Source organism: Solanum verrucosum, unplaced genomic scaffold (genome assembly GCF_900185275.1).
Source record: "Solanum verrucosum unplaced genomic scaffold, falcon-dt-bn FXZP01000235.1, whole genome shotgun sequence".
Lineage (NCBI taxonomy): Eukaryota > Viridiplantae > Streptophyta > Magnoliopsida > Solanales > Solanaceae > Solanum > Solanum verrucosum.
This window is the reverse complement of record NW_026019948.1, coordinates 2,213,715-2,232,433: the sequence shown is the minus strand read 5'-3', so window position 1 is coordinate 2,232,433 and position 18,719 is coordinate 2,213,715. Positions and strand designations below refer to the sequence as shown.

Genomic DNA, 18,719 nt, shown 5'->3' with positions numbered 1-18,719 from the left:
GAATAGTTTGACTTGCTGGCTCTTTTTTCTTTTTTTTAATCTTTAATTTATTGTCTTGATTCGATTTGTACAATGAAACAGGGAAGATGAGAAATTAACGTTATTCTCAAATATCCACTTTTTATTCAAAATATTTTATGGTTGAAATAACAATCAGATTTTAAGGTTGTTAGAAAATATATGAATGAACAATGGACAGGAAAAATGAAAATATTTAAAATGATTACTCTCATTTTTTGGTGAAAAAATATGTTGTACTTACTATTGGTGTGTTTTGGGTATGGAGAAAAATATTTTTTTGTAAGATACATGTTTTTTTTTTTTTTTTTGGTATATAAGTAAATAATGATATCTTAAAAGTATTTGTAGGGGATAGGGGTGTGGGGTGGCAGGAATAGGGACGAGGGTGAAGTCAAGTAAGGTTGAAGGGGTTTATCCAAATTTTATTTGGTAAAAGTTATATTATTTATATATAATTAAAATTATTGTTTATGTATTTATAGTAGTAAATGTTGATCCCTCTGAATTCTTCTTGTATTTTGAACCCTCTCATTGAAATTTTGACTCCCCAACTAGATGGAATGGGGGCTACAGAATTTGCGATAAAGATGAGATATGTTGGAGGGTGGAATGACAGAATCAATATGAAATTTCACTATGAAACTTGTTTATTCCTACTTTTACTATAGTTTTTAAGGAACATACTTTTCTTTAAAAAAAAAATTCACAAGATTTGATCAAGCGAACGTGAAATAATTGAAAAACATTAGCTACCGGATACACCCTTTGAGAATGTTTTCGTTTTCTTCTACTTATAGTTTGATGTTCTTTTTTGCTTTAAAAGTTATGAGAAAATACCCAAAAAATTCCCTTACGTCATGCTAAAAGAAACTTATATTACTCCATATTATATTATTAATAATCAACTTAAAATAACTTAAAAGTATATAGTATTTATACTAAATTAATAAATGCAAGATATATATATTTGTGGGTATATGAACTTGTGTTGCTTAATATTGATCAAATAATGTGTTCTCAATTTAATTTGTAATTAAATGATTACTTAAGTTTATCTAACATATAATAGGATGCAGAGTAAGCATTTTTGGCAAACATATCATTAGTTTGTACTTTTAAAAAAAACAGAAGAAGGTAACATGTCATTAGAAGTTGGAGTAGTTAATCAAGTTGCTCTGCCAAAGAGAAAAAGGAATAAAATTTAATCAATTGGAGAAACTAGCTTTCAGTATGACCTTATAAAATACCTAACAAATAAAATGAGCAATCAATTATGATAATAGAATGACAACTTATTAGTTATAATACATAATTTATCTCCAAGCTCTAGTATTCAACTTATTTTATTTTACTATACATTATAAGACGCGACAATTTAAACTCATATTTATAATTTATTTACTCTTTTTAATTTATATTTTAAAGATGTTGGATCCCTTATACTTTATTTATACAGGTGAAACTCCAACTAGTGTCATAAAAATCCACAAAGTAGTGCAAGAGTAACTCTAGAAAATCTTAAAATATTCACATAATATATGGATGTGTCCTTTAACTTGGTTTTAGCTGGTATATATGTCCTCTAAATTTGAATTTGTACAAGTAAACACTTAAAACTTTTGTAAATTGAATAAGTAAACTTAAACATCCTACATGACAATTCACGTGAAATATGCTAGAACTGATTAGTATTATGCCATATAGAATGGTTGTGTTTATTTGTTCAACTTTATACAAATTTAATGTATACGTGTGCTTACACAAAATTGAAGAACACAAATAACAATTATGGCCAAGTTAAAGAACACATTTATATAATATTATATTTATGCCTAAAACGTTCTTGGAGTTTGAACTACACATTTCAAATTCCAATAATTTTTTCAACTCTAACACACTATGTTGGAGTTTCACATTAAGCGTTCCGAACTCCAACATACTATGTTAAATACATATCACATATTTGCCTTCTTACCTAAAATTTCCCATTTTAAACAATGACTAAACTTTGAATGAAGTCCAAAATTTTACTAGCCCACTCAATTTTATCCATTTTTTAGAAGATTGGGCTATTCACAGTCCAATTGCAAATTCTGGGCCTAAGCCCATGTTAGTACATAGAAAAACCCTAGCAGTATATTACTCCTCCCAGCTTCTCTATTTGTAGTCTGCTAGCGCTTCTACTCCTTCAGATCGCCGAAAATGGTGAGTCTATGCAAATTTTACTATTTTTCCACATGTTGAAGTTCATAAATGTGTTCGAATTTGATAATTATGTATTTGGTTTTGTTGTTTAGCCGTTCAAGAGGTTCGTGGAGATTGGAAGGGTAGCCCTAATCAACTATGGAAAGGATTATGGAAGGCTCGTTGTTATTGTCGACGTCATCGACCAAAATAGGGTAAATTTTTTTCTGCACAATTTGTACAGTTTGGAGCTGCTGGCTATATTTTTGTGAAGAAAAATAAAGATTTGATTTTTTAGTTCTGTGTTTTTTATTCTTGCAAGTTATTTTGGAGGATTTAATATAAGGCCTATGATGGAATATTTTAACATGCCTACATTGTCTGATCATTTTAACTTGATTGAGCAAATGTTAACTGAGGCCTTATTTTAATGATTCTTTAGATTGTTTATGTGGGAATGAAACAGTTTTGCCTTGTAAAGCTGTGTAGGGAAGTGGAGTAATCTGAATGTTCTGTTAATATTATATCAATTTTCTGTTTTAGTTTAGAGGTTAATATTTGAAATGTGGGCTGTGTATGCCTATAATTAGAAAATAATGCCCGACATTGTTCTGATTATAAATGTTTGCTTTGAAGAAAAGTAAAGATTTGATTTTTTAGTGCTGTGTTTCTTTTTGCAAGTTGTTTTTTGGAGGATCTAATATAAGGCCTATGATGGAATATGATAATATGCCTACATTGTCTGATCATTTTAACTTGATTGAGCAAATATTGACTGAGGCCTTGTATTATGATTCACAAGAGTATATGCTTAAATAGTTTCTAGGGATGGAGTCTTTTTTGTGTGTTAATTGACTTTTTGTTGTACTAGTGATATAGGGTTGTTACGTATGTGTTGTGTGGAACGGAATATAGTTTTTCTTAACCTAATAGCTCCATTAAAATAGGATCAGTTTTGTGCTTTATTTAAGAGGTAATATTTGATATGTAGAAAATATTTCTACTTGTTTCCCATAACAAGACTGATTTTCTGGTGATGTAGGAAAACTCTTTTCACCTTCTATGTTTGTTTTGGTTCATCTGATAGATGAAATGTGTCAGTTTTCTTGTTTCTTTTACTTTATAGAATAGAATGGATACAAGGATTATACTTTACAAGGGGGAATTTAAATGGTTATATATCTTACCCCTGAAAATGAAGTGGTAACACTGTATGATTTACTCTAATTTGCATAGTTGGTACTTTGCCTTGACCAGTGCCAAAATAGCCTAGGAAAATGAAGTAAATGTCAACTCATTTTCACTTATTTTTTGAAATTATAGGCTCTTGTTGATGCTCCAGACATGGTGAGGAGCCAGATGAACTTCAAGAGGCTTTCACTTACAGATATCAAAATTGACATCAAAAGAATTCCAAAGAAGAAGACCCTGGTTGAGGCTATGGAAGCTGCTGGTGAGTTGTCTTTACTAGTTCTTTTGAATTTCTACTAGTTGTGAATTGGCAATTGGTTTTGCACTTCCATTTTCTTTAGAAAGAGAATAAACCTCGATTTGTCTGGTTTCTCCAGATGTGAAGACCAAGTGGGAGAACAGTTCATGGGGAAGGAAGTTGATAGTGCAGAAGAGGAGGGCTGCACTTAACGATTTTGACAGGTTCAAGCTTATGCTGGCAAAGATTAAGGTGCGGTTATGCTTGCTATTTAAGTTAGCTTCATTTTGTTATCTGCGCGTCCAGTCAACCATCCAAAGAATGTAGAGTCAGTTTCTGGATAGCATTCACTAGGCTGAGTTTCCATTACCTGCTAGATCAACATTTGAACGTGTATCTTGTTGTGTTACTAGCTTTTAGTTAAAATCATAATGTACTGTTGTGTTTGAATTGCTGTTTTCCTAGACCTTGTTTTCCTTTCTCCTTTCAAGACCTGATACATGTATTTTGACATTGCAGAGAGCTGGAGTTGTGAGACAGGAGCTGGCAAAACTTAAGAAGGTTGCTGCTTGAGAACTATCTGATCAGTGAAATTGATATATAGGATTTTTGGATCTTGTATTTTGTTTAGCTTTGAGGGATGTTATTTAGAACAAGTCTGTTATATTTCATGCCTTGCAATATTTAAGACTTTTTGAGATCATTTTTGTCTGAGATTTTTTGCTTAATTATGATGGGAAGCTACCAACTTCTTTGTCATCTGCTCCTTATTAGCTGAAATTGCTTGATGTCCTATATCGTTAAAAACTCTTCATTGTCACCATGATTTCTATCTCAACTCTGATGAGGTCTAGTTTTGGACAAGCTCTTGGTGTAACCACGTGATTTCAAGCATACCACTGGGTGATGAAGAAATCTAAACATAATTTACTTTTGGTTCAAATTTTGGAGGTCATTTTGTGCATGTTCTAAGTAGGCTACTACAAATATGATGTCGAAGGAGATGCATATTTTATTTGGTTCCCTTAATTGTCAGTGTCTAAATGAAATTTAGAAGCAAATTGAAGGGATTATTAATATATTAAGCGAATTAAATGCACATATACCGATAAGGTTATGTCATCTTACGAGCTTTCATACCTTAGGTAACATCAGGCTGCAAAATTTACAAAGCTAAGAAGGTTTAATCATAAAGAAGAGAAATCCCCAGTACAATTTTGTTTTTTCATTAACTTGTTTATGTCATAATCCAAAAGCAAATAATGGGAGATTTGGAGTTGTACTGCCACGAGTAATTAATGTTGAGTTGGGTGTAGCTTCATGCTAGCAATTAGGAAATGGAGAAAAGGTGAGCTGCCTTTAGAAAATCCTTTCACTTGAATACCTTGGACTGGTAGTTATAATCATCAGTAGAACCTCAAACAGAATTTCTCCACCACACATTCGTACATCATCATCAAAGATTAAATATATAACTTAGTACATATTACTCATCACTTCTTTGGATGAGGCTAAATAGCGTTACAATGACCAGAAACTCTTCAGGTAAAACAACACCAAGTTATAATGAAAAGTTGGATTAAGCTTTAGTTTTCATGTAGAAAATTTCAATTTACAGAAGAGACATCCTTTTATAGGATCACAAGATTCAAACAACGAGAAAATTTCTCTTCACAAGTGCATCCCTTTACTTCCTGATTGAAAGAAGCTCAAAGCTCCGAAGAGGGTCATCACGGCTGCCCTTCGTAACTGAAGTTCGGGAGAACAGTGATGGTTTTGGTTCAGCTCCAGAATGAATCCTTTGTGTGGCAGATAAGCGCCCACTGCTTGACACTAATCTGCTGCTTGAGCGACTCTCCGTAGGTTCACCAGAAGAGCTCGGTCTGCTACTTGAAATTGCAGCCCTTCTGGACGAGCTGCAATTTCTCGAGGTACGGCCTCTTTCTGAATCAGCTTGCTGTAAAATTACAAGCATATAGTTCTTAAAATTATTTTACAGTCAATACTACTCTTTCACTGAAAAAACAATCATTTCAATGACGGACTATATACAAACTTAAAGACAAGTACTACAAAGTGATGGTTAGACCAACTTTGTTGTATGGGGTGGAGTGTTGGCAGATCAAGAACTCTCACATTCAGAAAATGAAAAGGGCAGAGATGAGGATGCTACTATGGATGTGTAGGTATACTAGGAGATATAAGATTAAAAATAAGGATATCCGAAACAAGGGAATGACTTCAGCGGAAGACAAGATGCCGGAAGTGAGGTTGAGATGATTCGTGCATGAAATGAGGAGATGCACAAATGCCCTAGTGCGTAGGTGTGAGGTTGGCTATGAATGGATTCAGGAGAGGTAGAGGTTAACCGAAGAAGTATTGGGGAGAGGTGATTAGACACATGACACAGTTGCATCTCACCGAGGATATGACCTTAGATACGAAAGTGTGGACTTGAATTGGGGGAGTGTGTCCACACTAGTAAGTAAGAGTGTATTAACTTGCAGTCGATTCTAGTAGTTGTGTAGTATTACTCTTGTTTCTTCTTCTTTGATTTCTGTTATTATATGTTGTTTCGTGTAGTTTGATTATAGTATTATTTTGTTGTAGTATTGTTCTGCTACTATCTATTGTTTAATTACTGTATGTAGTTTTTTTTATTTCCATTACTTTGTTTTCTAGACTGTTTTTATCTTGAACTGGGGGTTTATCAGAAACAGCCGCTCTACCTCTGAGGTAGAGGTCAGGTTTGGAGTACACTGTAACCTCCCAAGAGCCCACTTTCTGATACTACACTGGGTATGTTGCCATTGTTGTTTACTATATATGAGATCCTAAACTGTAATCACTAATTAAGCATTAAAAGCTGAATGCTCATGCAAGCAAACTGATAATATTCTCCAATCCCACTGAGAAAAAAGTTCCTTTAATAGCTTTCAGAAAGAGAAGGATCAATACCACATCTTTAGATGAAGGTATATCATCTGAAGTCTTGTTTCTGGAGTGTTCCCCATGCCTACCAGAACTAGAAGCATTCCTCCGGGAAAATGCTCCAACAGCACCAGAAAACCTGTCCCGAATATCCTGTCCCACTAGATTACATGCCAAGCATCAAACAATGATAAATTCAGTAGCTGCAAACTCAGTATTCGTCTTTTACATTAAAAACATATCTCCAAACATTCACCATTTGAATAAACAAACAGAAGTACATGCTGGCTCATAATTTTGGGCATATCATCTAAGAAATTAAAAGTCAGAAAAGGATTACAAAAAGTCCAAAACTTCAGGTCAAGGAAATTACCTGATGTCCTTCCCGGTCTTTCAGCAGATGGCACAGCATTTAGCGGCGCACTTCCACTAATATTCTGGTGGCAAAAAAAAATGCACACTTCCACCTTAAAAAATTTAAGAACAGATTTTCAACAACAATCAAAACAAGTTTTACAAGCACTTACACGTCCTCTAGAGCTGGCACCGATCTGAGGATACTTCAAAATGGTCCAATCAAACACATAGTCAAACTGATAACCTGCACCAGTGAAAAGGTTAAGATGGAGAGAGATCACAACACATACTTACAACAACAACAACAACAAACCCAGAGTAATCTCACAAGTTGGACCTGGGGAGGGTAGTGTATATGCATACCTTACCCCTACCTTGTTTCCTATAGACCCTCGGCACACACTTCAGGTTTAAAATTGACTGTTACATCTCAGACAACTTAAGACTGAAATAGTAAAAGTGGGAGAATTACAAATATACCTTCACGAATAAACAAGTCCCTAAAAAGTCTCTTCAAATATGAATAGTCAGGTTTATCTTCAAACCGTAATGACCGACAATAATGGAAGTATGATATGAACTCTGATGGATATGATTTACAAAGCACCTGTTAGAAACACCATCAAATCCTGTGTCAATTTACTCATCTGATCACTCACATCATCAGCAGATAATATACATTAAAGGCAAGACAGGCTGGACGAGATAACAATTGGCTTAATGAGATAAATACATTTTTAAATCATCCATTTTTGGGATAAGTACATCTTAAACCACCTATTTTGACAATAAGAAGTGTATACTAAGGTAATTCTATCATAGTTGACTAAAGGACGTCCACTTTGTGAGAAAACACACAGTCAGAGTCACAACAGTGGTGAAGATGACATCATCAAGAATCATTAGTACTCATATATAGTACCTCTATTGGTGTCAACATCTTCTTCTCACTGATTTTATCATATTTCTGCTTCTTAGTACCAGCTTTCAATCCCTGCCATGGAAGACTGAGCAAGAAAAACTTGTCATCAAGTCATGAACACGTCCATAAATTTGCAAATGCATAGGAACTGGTCAGAAACAATGACAAAAAGAAAAAGGTGATAAAATCCAACCTTCCTCTAAGAAAATACATAAGCACATAACCCAGAGATTCCAGATCATCTCTTCTGCTTTGCTCTGCCAGGGGAAAAAACAAGACACATGTTTTATCAGTTACAATAGAATCTGTGGCTTACCATACCTGCAGTTACTTGACAACCTAAACATTATTAACCTACCAACTCCAAGGTGCGTGTTGACACTTGCATAGCGAGCTGTGCCGGTCAGATTCTTGTTTTCCCTGAGAAAAAATATTGACATAATACCATGTAAAGGGCAGCTAAGACACATATTTCTCACAAATTGAACAAATCAAAGAATATTAAGACACAAAATTGACCAGTGTAAAGTCTTTTCTTAATATTTTCCTTTTTTCTCTGTCATTAGGAACATAGTAAGAAAACAAGGATAAGATTGTCACAATTTACTCGGAACTCGTTACACTAGAGCTTGATAATATTAAAGAGTAGAATTTTTTTCTCAAATGCCTTAATGTCAGTCAGCTCAAACAAATTCATATTGTGATCAACAAAATGATACAGCAAGGACCCAAAATAGAAGCAGTTAAGCACCAAATACCAGCGACTGATGTATTAATTGGCAATATTAATGTACATTAAAAGAGGACACAGTTCCATAAACTTGAAAATACGAGTTTGCCTTCCACAATCACCCTTCCAAGGATCAATTGAGACATTAATGTCATAAGCACCATATAGCGACTGATACTTAAGTTACTGGTAATATGTTAAAACCATCTAAGTAAATGCAAATCAATACCATAATCCATTGTCATTTGGCTATTCCACTCATTAAAATTACCCTGATGATAAATTTAAAGCAATATTTTTTAATTCTTTTCTGTTTTACATTCTAAGTTTGGACTCAACTAGCCAGCTTCCAATCTCACTCAGGAAAAAACTGGTCAAAATTCTCCCTAAAAAGTAAGATAAGACCTTTTCTGGATTAAAGAAGGTACAAGTACAGAGGCAAGAAAAACCAATGGGAATGTGTCGAACTACAAAACATCTTACATAGCATGCTTCCCAAAAATTTAGTGAAAAGACTGTCTACATTTCACAAGTGATCAAATAACAAGTATCAATCTATCATGTATTCTCCGTATGTGATCAACTAACAAGTATCAATATCAATCTATCATGTATTCTCCGTATGTGATCAAATAACAAGTATCAATATCAATCTAGTATGTATTTTCCATTCAGTGATGCATACACGAGTCAACAGATTGTCCAGTGAGTGTATGTTTTCATGTCTTATGGATTGATGAACAGGAAAGGTAAAATACTGTTAGAAAGTTCACTTTTACTAGACACCATGCTGCTACAATTTATGAAGTCCTTTACCAGAGATTTCCTGGCCCATTTGTCAAGTACCTCTAGGATGGGCCTATTCTCCTGTAAATCCTCAACTAATGCTTGAGAATATAAGTATCTGGATGATGGGGATATGATAGGAGAAATGAAAGAGGATAAATATGGTTCCTTTTCACTGTTTTTACTTGTTTTAAAAAATGAAGTAATAATAAGATTCATTGTTGGCATCCAACATTACCAATTTCAAAAAAAAAAAAAAAGAGGTTTCATTATTGGCATCCAGGGAATGTGACATTTGAGCAGAAAAGGATGATCAGCTCCATTACGGTATGTCTATACTAAGGACAGGGAGCTGATGAAATCTAAAAATACAATGGGGGTTAGTGACGGGGGTTAGATTTGACCAGCTAATAACCTAAAGAGGCATCTAGGCAAAAGTAATCATTCAGAAGCAATGTTGAACAATCACTAGTAGTTAATGTGCTAGCTGTTCAAAATCAATGTCACAAGCATTCAGAAAAAGAACATCAATAGTTGCAAGGATTAATCCAGTAACATAGCGGTTAGAGTGTGCTACCTGTAGGGTATATGCTTGTGAGTTTGGAGGTCCCTATACTTTTTGGCAAGTCCAAAGTCAATTGCATACACCTGTCATCAGTATTAAGAATTGGAAACATTAGGGAAAAAACCTTGACATCACACACACCTTGTTTCCTTTAAGCTTTAACTTCAATATCTCAATTTCGGAAGCCAATGGACTGGTTTTGTTATAAGTAAAACAAAACTGGACTTAATGATGAACTTTAAGTCTTCAACACAAACCCACTCATTAATTAGCCATTCATTAAAACTCTTATCATGATGTCACATACACAATTTAAGTATCATGATAACATAAAGTCCTCGATTCCATATTGATTCCTTATACCTCTCTGAAGGACATAACTCAAACTTTCAGCAACTAAACCAGAAGTAAATCCCATATTACTATCTTAATTATTGATTTCATAAGCTCAAACATCCTCCATATAGCGCATGATTAGCACTTCAAAAGTACAAGACACTGAATGGGACAATCAACCAGTAAATTCACCCCCCGGACTCCTCCATATATAAGTTTCATTTTATATAAACAAAAAATATTGCAATATAAGGAAAATAATTAAACTTTGTTTAGTTTCAAAGAGAAAAATCACTCTTCAATTTTATTTCCGAAATACAACTACATTTAATGAACTTCAGTCAGCCTGAGTCTGAAAATTGACCAAGGTACTATCCACCCCACAATGAGTTTGATTATCAGAAACCAAGCAGCTAGGGGTGGCAATGGGGCGATGTGGTGCGGTTGCGGGGCGGGTTGAGCTTACCGGGCAAAAAAAACGAACCGCCCAACCCCACCCCACCCCACCCCGCATAATTATTCTCATTTTCATTTGTCTAAATCATGCAATTATAACTTCCCTCAAATTTCAATATCTCAGTTCTATTTTTTTTTTATCCATGCAGTTGTTAATTTAGTTACTATTCTCAGATACTATTTAATTAGTAAGATAATAATAATTTACGTGTTTCAGGCCAAAAATAAATAAATTGAAACAACCAATATAGATACCAACAAACAAATTAAACACTAAACCAAAGCAATAGTTATCTCTCATTATCATTGTTAGTTTCAGAATTATTTACTTTGTATCCTATTTTGTTCTTCTCCTTTTCTCCTTTTCTCATTTTGCTTATCATTTTGTTACAGTGTATAATTTTTGTTCTCACGTTTAGTGTAATGAGCTTATAAATTTACCCAGCAAATATGACTAGGAAATATTTCCTGTTCTTCCACTAAAATTATCAAATTAAGAATATTTTGTAACCGTTATTCAAGGAAAATAAAGCTATGTTACAGGGACGAAATTAGGAGAAGAACCCGCAACCTTCCCCACAACTGCACTATTTTTTCAAAAAAGAGTTTCAACCCCCCCCCCCCCCCAATACCTGCATAAAGTCAAACCCACCCCACCCCCGCCACATTGTCATCCCTACAAGCAGCATAGAAGAGCCATTTGAAACAAACATAAAGAATAAGAACTGAGACACTATTCATCCAACACAATAACCAAATAATTATTTACAATTTTTTTAAAAATTTGATCATCTGGAAAAGAAACTAGCAAATACTAATTTTTCCTCTCTTTATAGGCAAAACATTGACTTGAATAAACTCCATTCATTCACAAAATTCTCACAGAAATAAACCAAAACCTGATTTGCTTTGCGACCAAGGCCCATCAAAAAGTTGTCTGGCTTTATGTCACGGTGAAGAAATCCTCTTGAGTGCATGTATTCAACTCTATTAATCTGAAAGACATATACCCCAAGGTTATTACCCTAAAATGCATAAGCAAACAGGAACAACAGCGATTTTCTTTTAAAATGTGGAAGAAGTACTTACTAGCTGATCTGCAAGCATCAACACTGTTTTCAATGAAAGCTTCCTATTACAATAGTTGAAGAGGTCTTCCAAGCTCGGTCCAAGAAGGTCTATGACCATTACATTGTACTCGCCTTCGACTCCAAACCATTTAAGGTTGGGAATTCCAGCTACATCAGAATGGCATAGATAAGAAGATCAATTAGAACATATAGCATTCTCATTCTAAAATCTTTTTGCAAAGAGGGCTACTTAAGTGAGGGAGAAATGCTTACTTCCTCCCGAGAGAAGCATATATATTTTTGATTCATAGTGCAGTTGAGGGTGCTTTGTCTTGACAGATTCCTGATATTACAGTACCAAGAGAATGAATTCATGAACATATAGTGAGAAACCATTAGAGTCTTCAACTCCCATCAAAATAAATGTCATTTACTATATGCTCGGCATTTATTTTTTTATCAAGTAAAATTTATTGATGTGAGACAGCACAAAAACTGGTTAGATGTATATTTGCTCGTCAATATTTAAGCTAATAAACAATAGACCTAGTCTTGCTTTCAATTTCCAAGAGCATCACGAAAGACAAAAATAGTTTATTTCTCCACAGGTTATGATACCACAGAACGCAGAAGCTGACTGTCAGGTATGATTGCTGCTTTCCGAACTCTTCAATATTTACGTCTTTTCTGGTGAAAATGCTTAGATATTAATCCAAGGAAAAAAGAGCATTTTCTAAGCATCCAAAGGTGCAACATAGTTGTCAATGAAGTGGATGCAAAAAATGGGATTAAAATCCCAGTGATGACAAAAAAAATGATAGGTGTTTCTTTCAATCTGTCCAAGCGTTGGTGAGAGAGTTACTCGGTCCCTATGTTGATAGGGGTAACAGACACCCGGTAGAGAAATCGATGTGCGCAAAAGCGAGGCTAGCCAAAAAAAAATAAAAAATAGGAACCCTTAAGTATTGTCGTTACATTTCTACTTGACAAGAAAAACCAGTTCTAGAAAATTAAGTCATATACATATACTTTGTGATTTCCGAAGTTACAAATGTTTCTATTCAACACATATTAATAGATCATTCAACCAAAATAGAACAATTATGCTTGCTCTCATGCTTAATATTACTAGAGAAATCTAACAACAGATATACAACTTAAAATAATGAGATTACCTAGGTAATTATGGTAACAAGGATTTTCCAATCCAACCAACCCATTATATCTGAATTGACTAAAAAGGATACCATGACAAAAACTCTAATGATAATAAAGATGAGCTAAACATCAAGTTAACAATAAATGCATTAGACATAACACAAACATAATAAACAACATAGCAGCACAAATTCCCCAGTCAGTCAGTCAGTCGTTCAACTATGCCTCAATTACAACTAGTTAGGATTGATTGAATACATGAATCCTCATTCATTCCCGTCTTCTATTCTGGTCCATTTCATTCCAAAACTAAATAATTTCTTATTTCAAGACAAATCTTAACGTTCTTAAAAACACGAGGTCTCCAAAACTCACACTCATTTCTACAGTGATTTTTCATGAAAAAAGTAATAGTAAAGAAGCACGGTACCAGCTTAATGGCAACTTCTTCTCCATTCTGTAAATTCACACCTGAATCAAATTAAGCAGAATCACATAAGTAGCTACAACTAAGAAAACATAGGTCAAATACCAGCAACGAAGTCAATAATCGAAACAAATCCAACGCAATTAAAGCCATCAAGCTAATAACATACCTAAATAAAGCTCACCAAAAGACCCACTTCCGATCTTCCTTCCCAACTTAAACTTCCCACCCACAACATGATCCATGGTAACTGAACAACTCCACTTCAAGATTTCGACAACCAAATATTTCAACAGCAACAATCACACGTTCCTATTCGAATTTCCACCCAATATAGGTAACAAAAAAAAGAACCCCAAAAATCCAAAAAAAAGCCCGTTATGGATCAAATCCCAGAAATGGAAAACACCAATTATCGTTTTCAACTTAAAAAACTAATCTTGAGCTATGATTCTCAACTCAGAACCAATTAAGATTGTCAATAAATAAAACTCCGTTACAATTTTCAAATACCGACAAGAAATTGAAACCCTAATTTACAAAACAAAATCACCGATCCCCATTGATCAATTTTTTTTGCATAATCAATGTGCGAACCGATATATACATGTATGTTTGTTGATTTGGTTCAGCTTCATTTGCAGATGAAGAAAAACAGGGGACAAATTAGCGACAATTGGGGAAAAAGAGAAAAACAAAAGCAGCTTTATTTTTTTCCACGAAAAAAGGGAAAATGATTATTGACTGTAGTGAAAAGAAAAAGGAAAAAGAAATAATTGCTTGAATTAATAGTTTTGTACAACCTGCGGGTCCGAATTTGGTAAATAAAAGATTGCCATTTTTTTGGTAATATTGAGATTACTCTATAAGGTTAGAAATTTATTCACTACTTAATTTAAGGAAATAAAATCTACGTATTAACTGTTAATCCATAAAAAAAATTATTAGAAGATACGATAGCGAAAATTAATTCACCTTTATTTTGATTGAATGGTTATTACATATTATTTCATACTATATAGTTTTATATTATATTATTTTGATAAATATTGTGTTTAGATATATTGTGTCATTTCTTATTATTAAATAATATCATACATCAATAATTTGAAGAATGATTTTTTTTATATAAAAAGAGAGTAATAGATACATGATAAAACTAGTAGAGGATAACAAAAAAAATAAAAATCATTAGATTAATGTAAGTAAAGATAAAAATGAGGAAAATTAGATGATTATGCAAACACGCTGAAATTGATCGTTATATTACGATGAATTTGATAATACAATATATAACAAGTAGTATTTGACATGACATATTGCCTTATCAATTTTAAAATTTTAAATTTCGAACAAATGTGATATTTGATTATCAATATGATAGTGTCTTGACTTTTAAGTTATAAATAAAACTATGAAATTTTTGGTACAATTTTTTTTTTAATTGTGTAACTATTTATAAAATTTATCCAACATTTGACCCATCAATTTATCAATATATTGAGGTGGATGTTTGTTTTGCTTTGGTCTTTGACCTTTTTACTTCTGCATCAAGAGATAATTAAATTTGTGTAGATTCACAATAAGATTCTAACTCATCATCATCATTAATTCTCCTCTATTTTAATCTTAATATTTTTCCTCTAGGCTATATGTGTGGAATTATTTTATTGCATTGTCTTGTATTTTATACTTATATTTATTTGGTTTAAATTTTTTAGTTGGAGTTGGTAGTCCAAAGTTTTAGACCTTTTCTAATCTTTCAATTAATAATTTATTTTTAAAAAAATTAGGATTAATTGATCGTCGTGGTTGGTCCATGAAATTTCTATCCAGCTGGGAAATTGACTAGTTATCAAGTCATTCCTAGGAAAAGGAATTGTAAATGACTCATTCAATGATGCTAGCTTGTTTAATTATTATTTTTTAATCCGAGAGATAATCCGCATATGCTACAATCTTTGTTATAGCTTTTGCTCCTCGGATTAGGTAAACCCTCATTGTGTATACTCTTGTACATATTATAATAATTAACCATCTAATTTTGCTAATTCATTCTTTAGTCTTATTATCAATGTTTTTTCTTGATCCAAGTATATATTTGATGTTCAAAGCTCATTAATTAGCTTGATTAATTGAATCCACTTTGAATAAGTTTATTAAAAAGATGGTAAAAACGTCATCTCCTCTCCTCATTAAACTGTTCTAAATTTCTGAGTTCGAACTCAAAACATTATTGGGATATGCATTATCACGTGACATCTTTGAATTTCATTGAAGCTAGAGATGCAATTATGACTTCTTTGACACACTAGCTATTGTATACATATAATGGTCTACCTATTCCCTCCGTTTATTTTAGTTGGTTCCTATATAAAAAATAAATGTTTTGTTTTCCTTGTTTGTTTTAGAAAATTTAAGATTATTTTATTATTATTTTCTTATACTATCCTTAGTATTAAATAACTATATAAGTTAGTAGAATACACTTTAATTAAGATTTTCTTAAGAAATCTGTCAAATCAACACGGACCAAGTTATATGAAACGGAGGAATAACTATTCTGTCATTGGGCTTCGGACATCAAGGAGATCATGAGCTAGAATTAGTTTCGGAAGGGGATGATAAAATGTAAGTAAATTGTAATTGCAACAAGTTTGGTAATATAATTAATTGCAGTTAACTTTTTGTATTATATGTGTCAAGGTTCAAAAAGTTTTTTTAACCTTAGGATAAACAACGGTCGCGTTATAATCTCTGTCACAATTTCTGCCCTCCGATGAGCATTTTGTGCGCACTGGGTAAATCCTCCACCGTGTAATAGCATGCAAATCACACAAGAGATGTAAACCGCACTAGGCGAGCCTTATACTACAGGCTCAACGAAGACATTGATGGGGGGATCGATCCCGAATCATTCGTGTGGATGTCATCCGTATGAATAACCACCCTCTAAATCAACCGAGCCATCCCGAAGGACTAGGTTCAAAAGTTATACACAAGGAGCCAGAATCTATAATTTCCCCTAAACATTAAATAATGCCACTAGACTATGGCCTATGTTACATAGTCTATATATGTAGCTAAACAATAATGTCACTATATATACTATGGCTTATGATAATTGGTACTATGTACAAGCAAGTTAGGTATATAAATAGCAATGATGAATGGAACTATATTTTGAGCCAAGCATATACTGAACAAATATTTGTATAATAATATAACTACTAAATCAGAAATGTACTTAAAAATCCTGATACAGGTCTATGAAATTCGATAACTTCTTAACTAGGAATTTTAATGACGTGCATAATTGTCGATCTCTAATATTTTGTTGTTGATGAGATGACATAAACAGTGAGAATTTATAAAGTCGACCCTAAATTGAGGCGTAGTATGATATATTGTTGTTGTCTAGTAACAATAGTTAGTACATTTTCAAATGAATCTTATCTAGAATTTGGAGAGGTCCATGCAGATGCAGTAAACAAACTAGTATCCTTCCACCCTAGCCTTAATGTTCCATCACCTTGTACTAGGCTATAACCATGAGCTGGTGGAAACATATTTAGTATCAATTGAGCTTGTGCCATTGAATTTGTACTCATTGGCACTTGCATAAATCCATTTTTTGATAGTTCACTTCTCCAATGCCTAAACTTATCCTCCCCATTTCTTGCTGGCCCTCCAATTGCTAATATGTTATTGATTTCTCTGTAAAGCAGGCCGTGTTCGACACTGTGTCTGCTTGAATCATCACTCTCCAAGAAGGCTCCTAACGAGTCGAATATGGTTGAGTAGTAATGAAGGGATCCCACGAATCGGTCCAAGAAACTACCCCCTAGTGCTATTTCTTGTTCTACTAGTGTCACAACTCTTGGTGATAGTTGTTGGAGGAGTTTCATTGTTTTCCAATCAGGGCCAGTGGCATCATACAAAGAGTGTTGCACCCAATGTATGGCTATAGCCTCTCCCCTGCTAATTTTGAACGTGGATATGTCGATTTCCCCTGTTTTCCCCTCAATTGGATGGAACTCAAATGACATTCCAAGGCGTTTGGCGAAACTGGAAAGTTGTTTACCTGTCTCAATCAAAAGTTCCATTGATGTACCTATTCCTGTCATTGTAACATGTGGAGGCCCTTCCATACGAGTGGCGAGGATGTGAAACAAAGCCGGCCATTGTAGACCTTGCATGATGTCTACATCAATGATATGGACTCTGTCTCGACGATGGAATGCCTCAAGGATTGCTTGGTTAGAGGTGAAATGTGCAAATTTTATGAATGGTGAGATGTTGTTGAAGGCTTGAAAAGCAGTATGAACACTCTTGTAATTGATCAAAGGGGAACATATTCCTAACCATGAATTGATGACTCTACTAGCCATTGCTTTGGCAAAATAAGCCACTACTCTTTCAGCACAAGATGGTCCATATGGTGATGCCATTTGTGTTAACTCAAGTAACATTCTATGTGCTTCTCCCAAATTATCAACTGATATAGCAACAGCACATTCCAAAAGAAGTGTGATCAAGTTTAGTCCTTGATCATCTAGTCCACTCATTCCTTTAATCCCCGTCTCATCTCTCGCGAGATGATGATCATCATGAGTATTAGAGTTCCATTGATGCTGTTGTTGTTGTTGTTGTTGATGTTCTCCAATGTCCTCTGAAGAATTTCTTCGCGCAATTTTCTTAGGCCTTAGCTCTCCCAATAATGCAGGGGTCGTTGTGCTTGTACCACTAGTCTGTAAGCCTACTTCAGTTTCATTTTCAGGCAAATCTTCAATGAGTTGCCTAGTGACTTGCTCAACCCATTGGGAAAGTTCATTTCTTTGATCAGGATTATTAGCGCGATTTTCGGTGATCAATGTCTTGGAGGGATGATTAGGGGCACAATAATCCCATTGTTCATTGGGTTGATCAAGTTGACGGATTAATTCAGACTCTCCTTTCATCATGTTTGATTACTAATACTATATGTTTATAAGATGATGAAAATAAAATTGATTGAGTAGATGAGGAGGATTAATGAAGGAGAATTAAGTTGGCTTATAATAAAATGTACAAAGAAATGGTCGTAGGTTTAGGTTATTAGTTTATGATTGAATAAATGTCGCCGGCATAATAAGACATGCAAATAAAGTTAAGATATTAAAGGACAAACCACTTGACAGTTCAAATGCTGATTTTATCTTAATTAATTTTATAATTATTACATCATGCAGAGTAAATAATAATAATTCCTAATCCATTCTATTGATCTGTTTCTTTTTCTCCTGACTCATCAATTAACTCTAGTACTACTATTTGTATATGAGAGTTCCTTAATGAAAAGGACATT

The 18,719-nt window shown here is 33.8% G+C and overlaps 3 protein-coding genes and 2 non-coding genes across 5 annotated transcripts; 3 read left to right on the top strand and 2 right to left on the bottom strand.

The window, feature by feature from the left end:
* The first annotated feature begins 2,107 nt into the window (after positions 1 to 2,107).
* Positions 2,108 to 4,387, top strand: LOC125811203 (probable 60S ribosomal protein L14). Its single transcript, XM_049490729.1, has 5 exons — positions 2,108 to 2,226; positions 2,319 to 2,420; positions 3,529 to 3,658; positions 3,774 to 3,886; positions 4,154 to 4,387. Exons 1-5 carry the CDS (start codon positions 2,224 to 2,226, stop codon positions 4,205 to 4,207), a joined length of 402 nt encoding a protein of 133 aa, XP_049346686.1. The 5' UTR covers positions 2,108 to 2,223; the 3' UTR covers positions 4,208 to 4,387.
* LOC125813650 (small nucleolar RNA SNORD34) lies at positions 2,548 to 2,630 on the top strand. The gene has a single exon (XR_007442078.1). It is a non-coding gene; the product is annotated as a small nucleolar RNA SNORD34 (small nucleolar RNA).
* LOC125813649 (small nucleolar RNA SNORD34) lies at positions 2,909 to 2,991 on the top strand. Its single transcript, XR_007442077.1, has one exon. It is a non-coding gene; the product is annotated as a small nucleolar RNA SNORD34 (small nucleolar RNA).
* A 695-nt stretch (positions 4,388 to 5,082) lies between the features above and the next one.
* LOC125811008 (casein kinase 1-like protein 7) lies at positions 5,083 to 14,111 on the bottom strand. The gene is made up of 14 exons (XM_049490500.1): positions 13,542 to 14,111; positions 13,376 to 13,416; positions 12,061 to 12,130; positions 11,807 to 11,955; positions 11,617 to 11,712; positions 9,938 to 10,008; positions 8,203 to 8,264; positions 8,038 to 8,101; positions 7,845 to 7,929; positions 7,403 to 7,529; positions 7,093 to 7,166; positions 6,939 to 7,002; positions 6,593 to 6,726; positions 5,083 to 5,591 (listed from the first exon to the last, which is right to left on the bottom strand). The coding sequence occupies exons 1-14, from the start codon at positions 13,615 to 13,617 to the stop codon at positions 5,322 to 5,324; spliced, it is 1,383 nt and encodes a 460-aa protein (XP_049346457.1). The 5' UTR covers positions 13,618 to 14,111; the 3' UTR covers positions 5,083 to 5,321.
* Positions 14,112 to 16,824: 2,713 nt separating this feature from the next.
* Positions 16,825 to 18,336, bottom strand: LOC125813620 (protein SCARECROW-like). The gene has a single exon (XM_049493094.1). The coding sequence runs from the start codon at positions 18,334 to 18,336 to the stop codon at positions 16,825 to 16,827; it is 1,512 nt and encodes a 503-aa protein (XP_049349051.1).
* Positions 18,337 to 18,719: the final 383 nt, after the last annotated feature.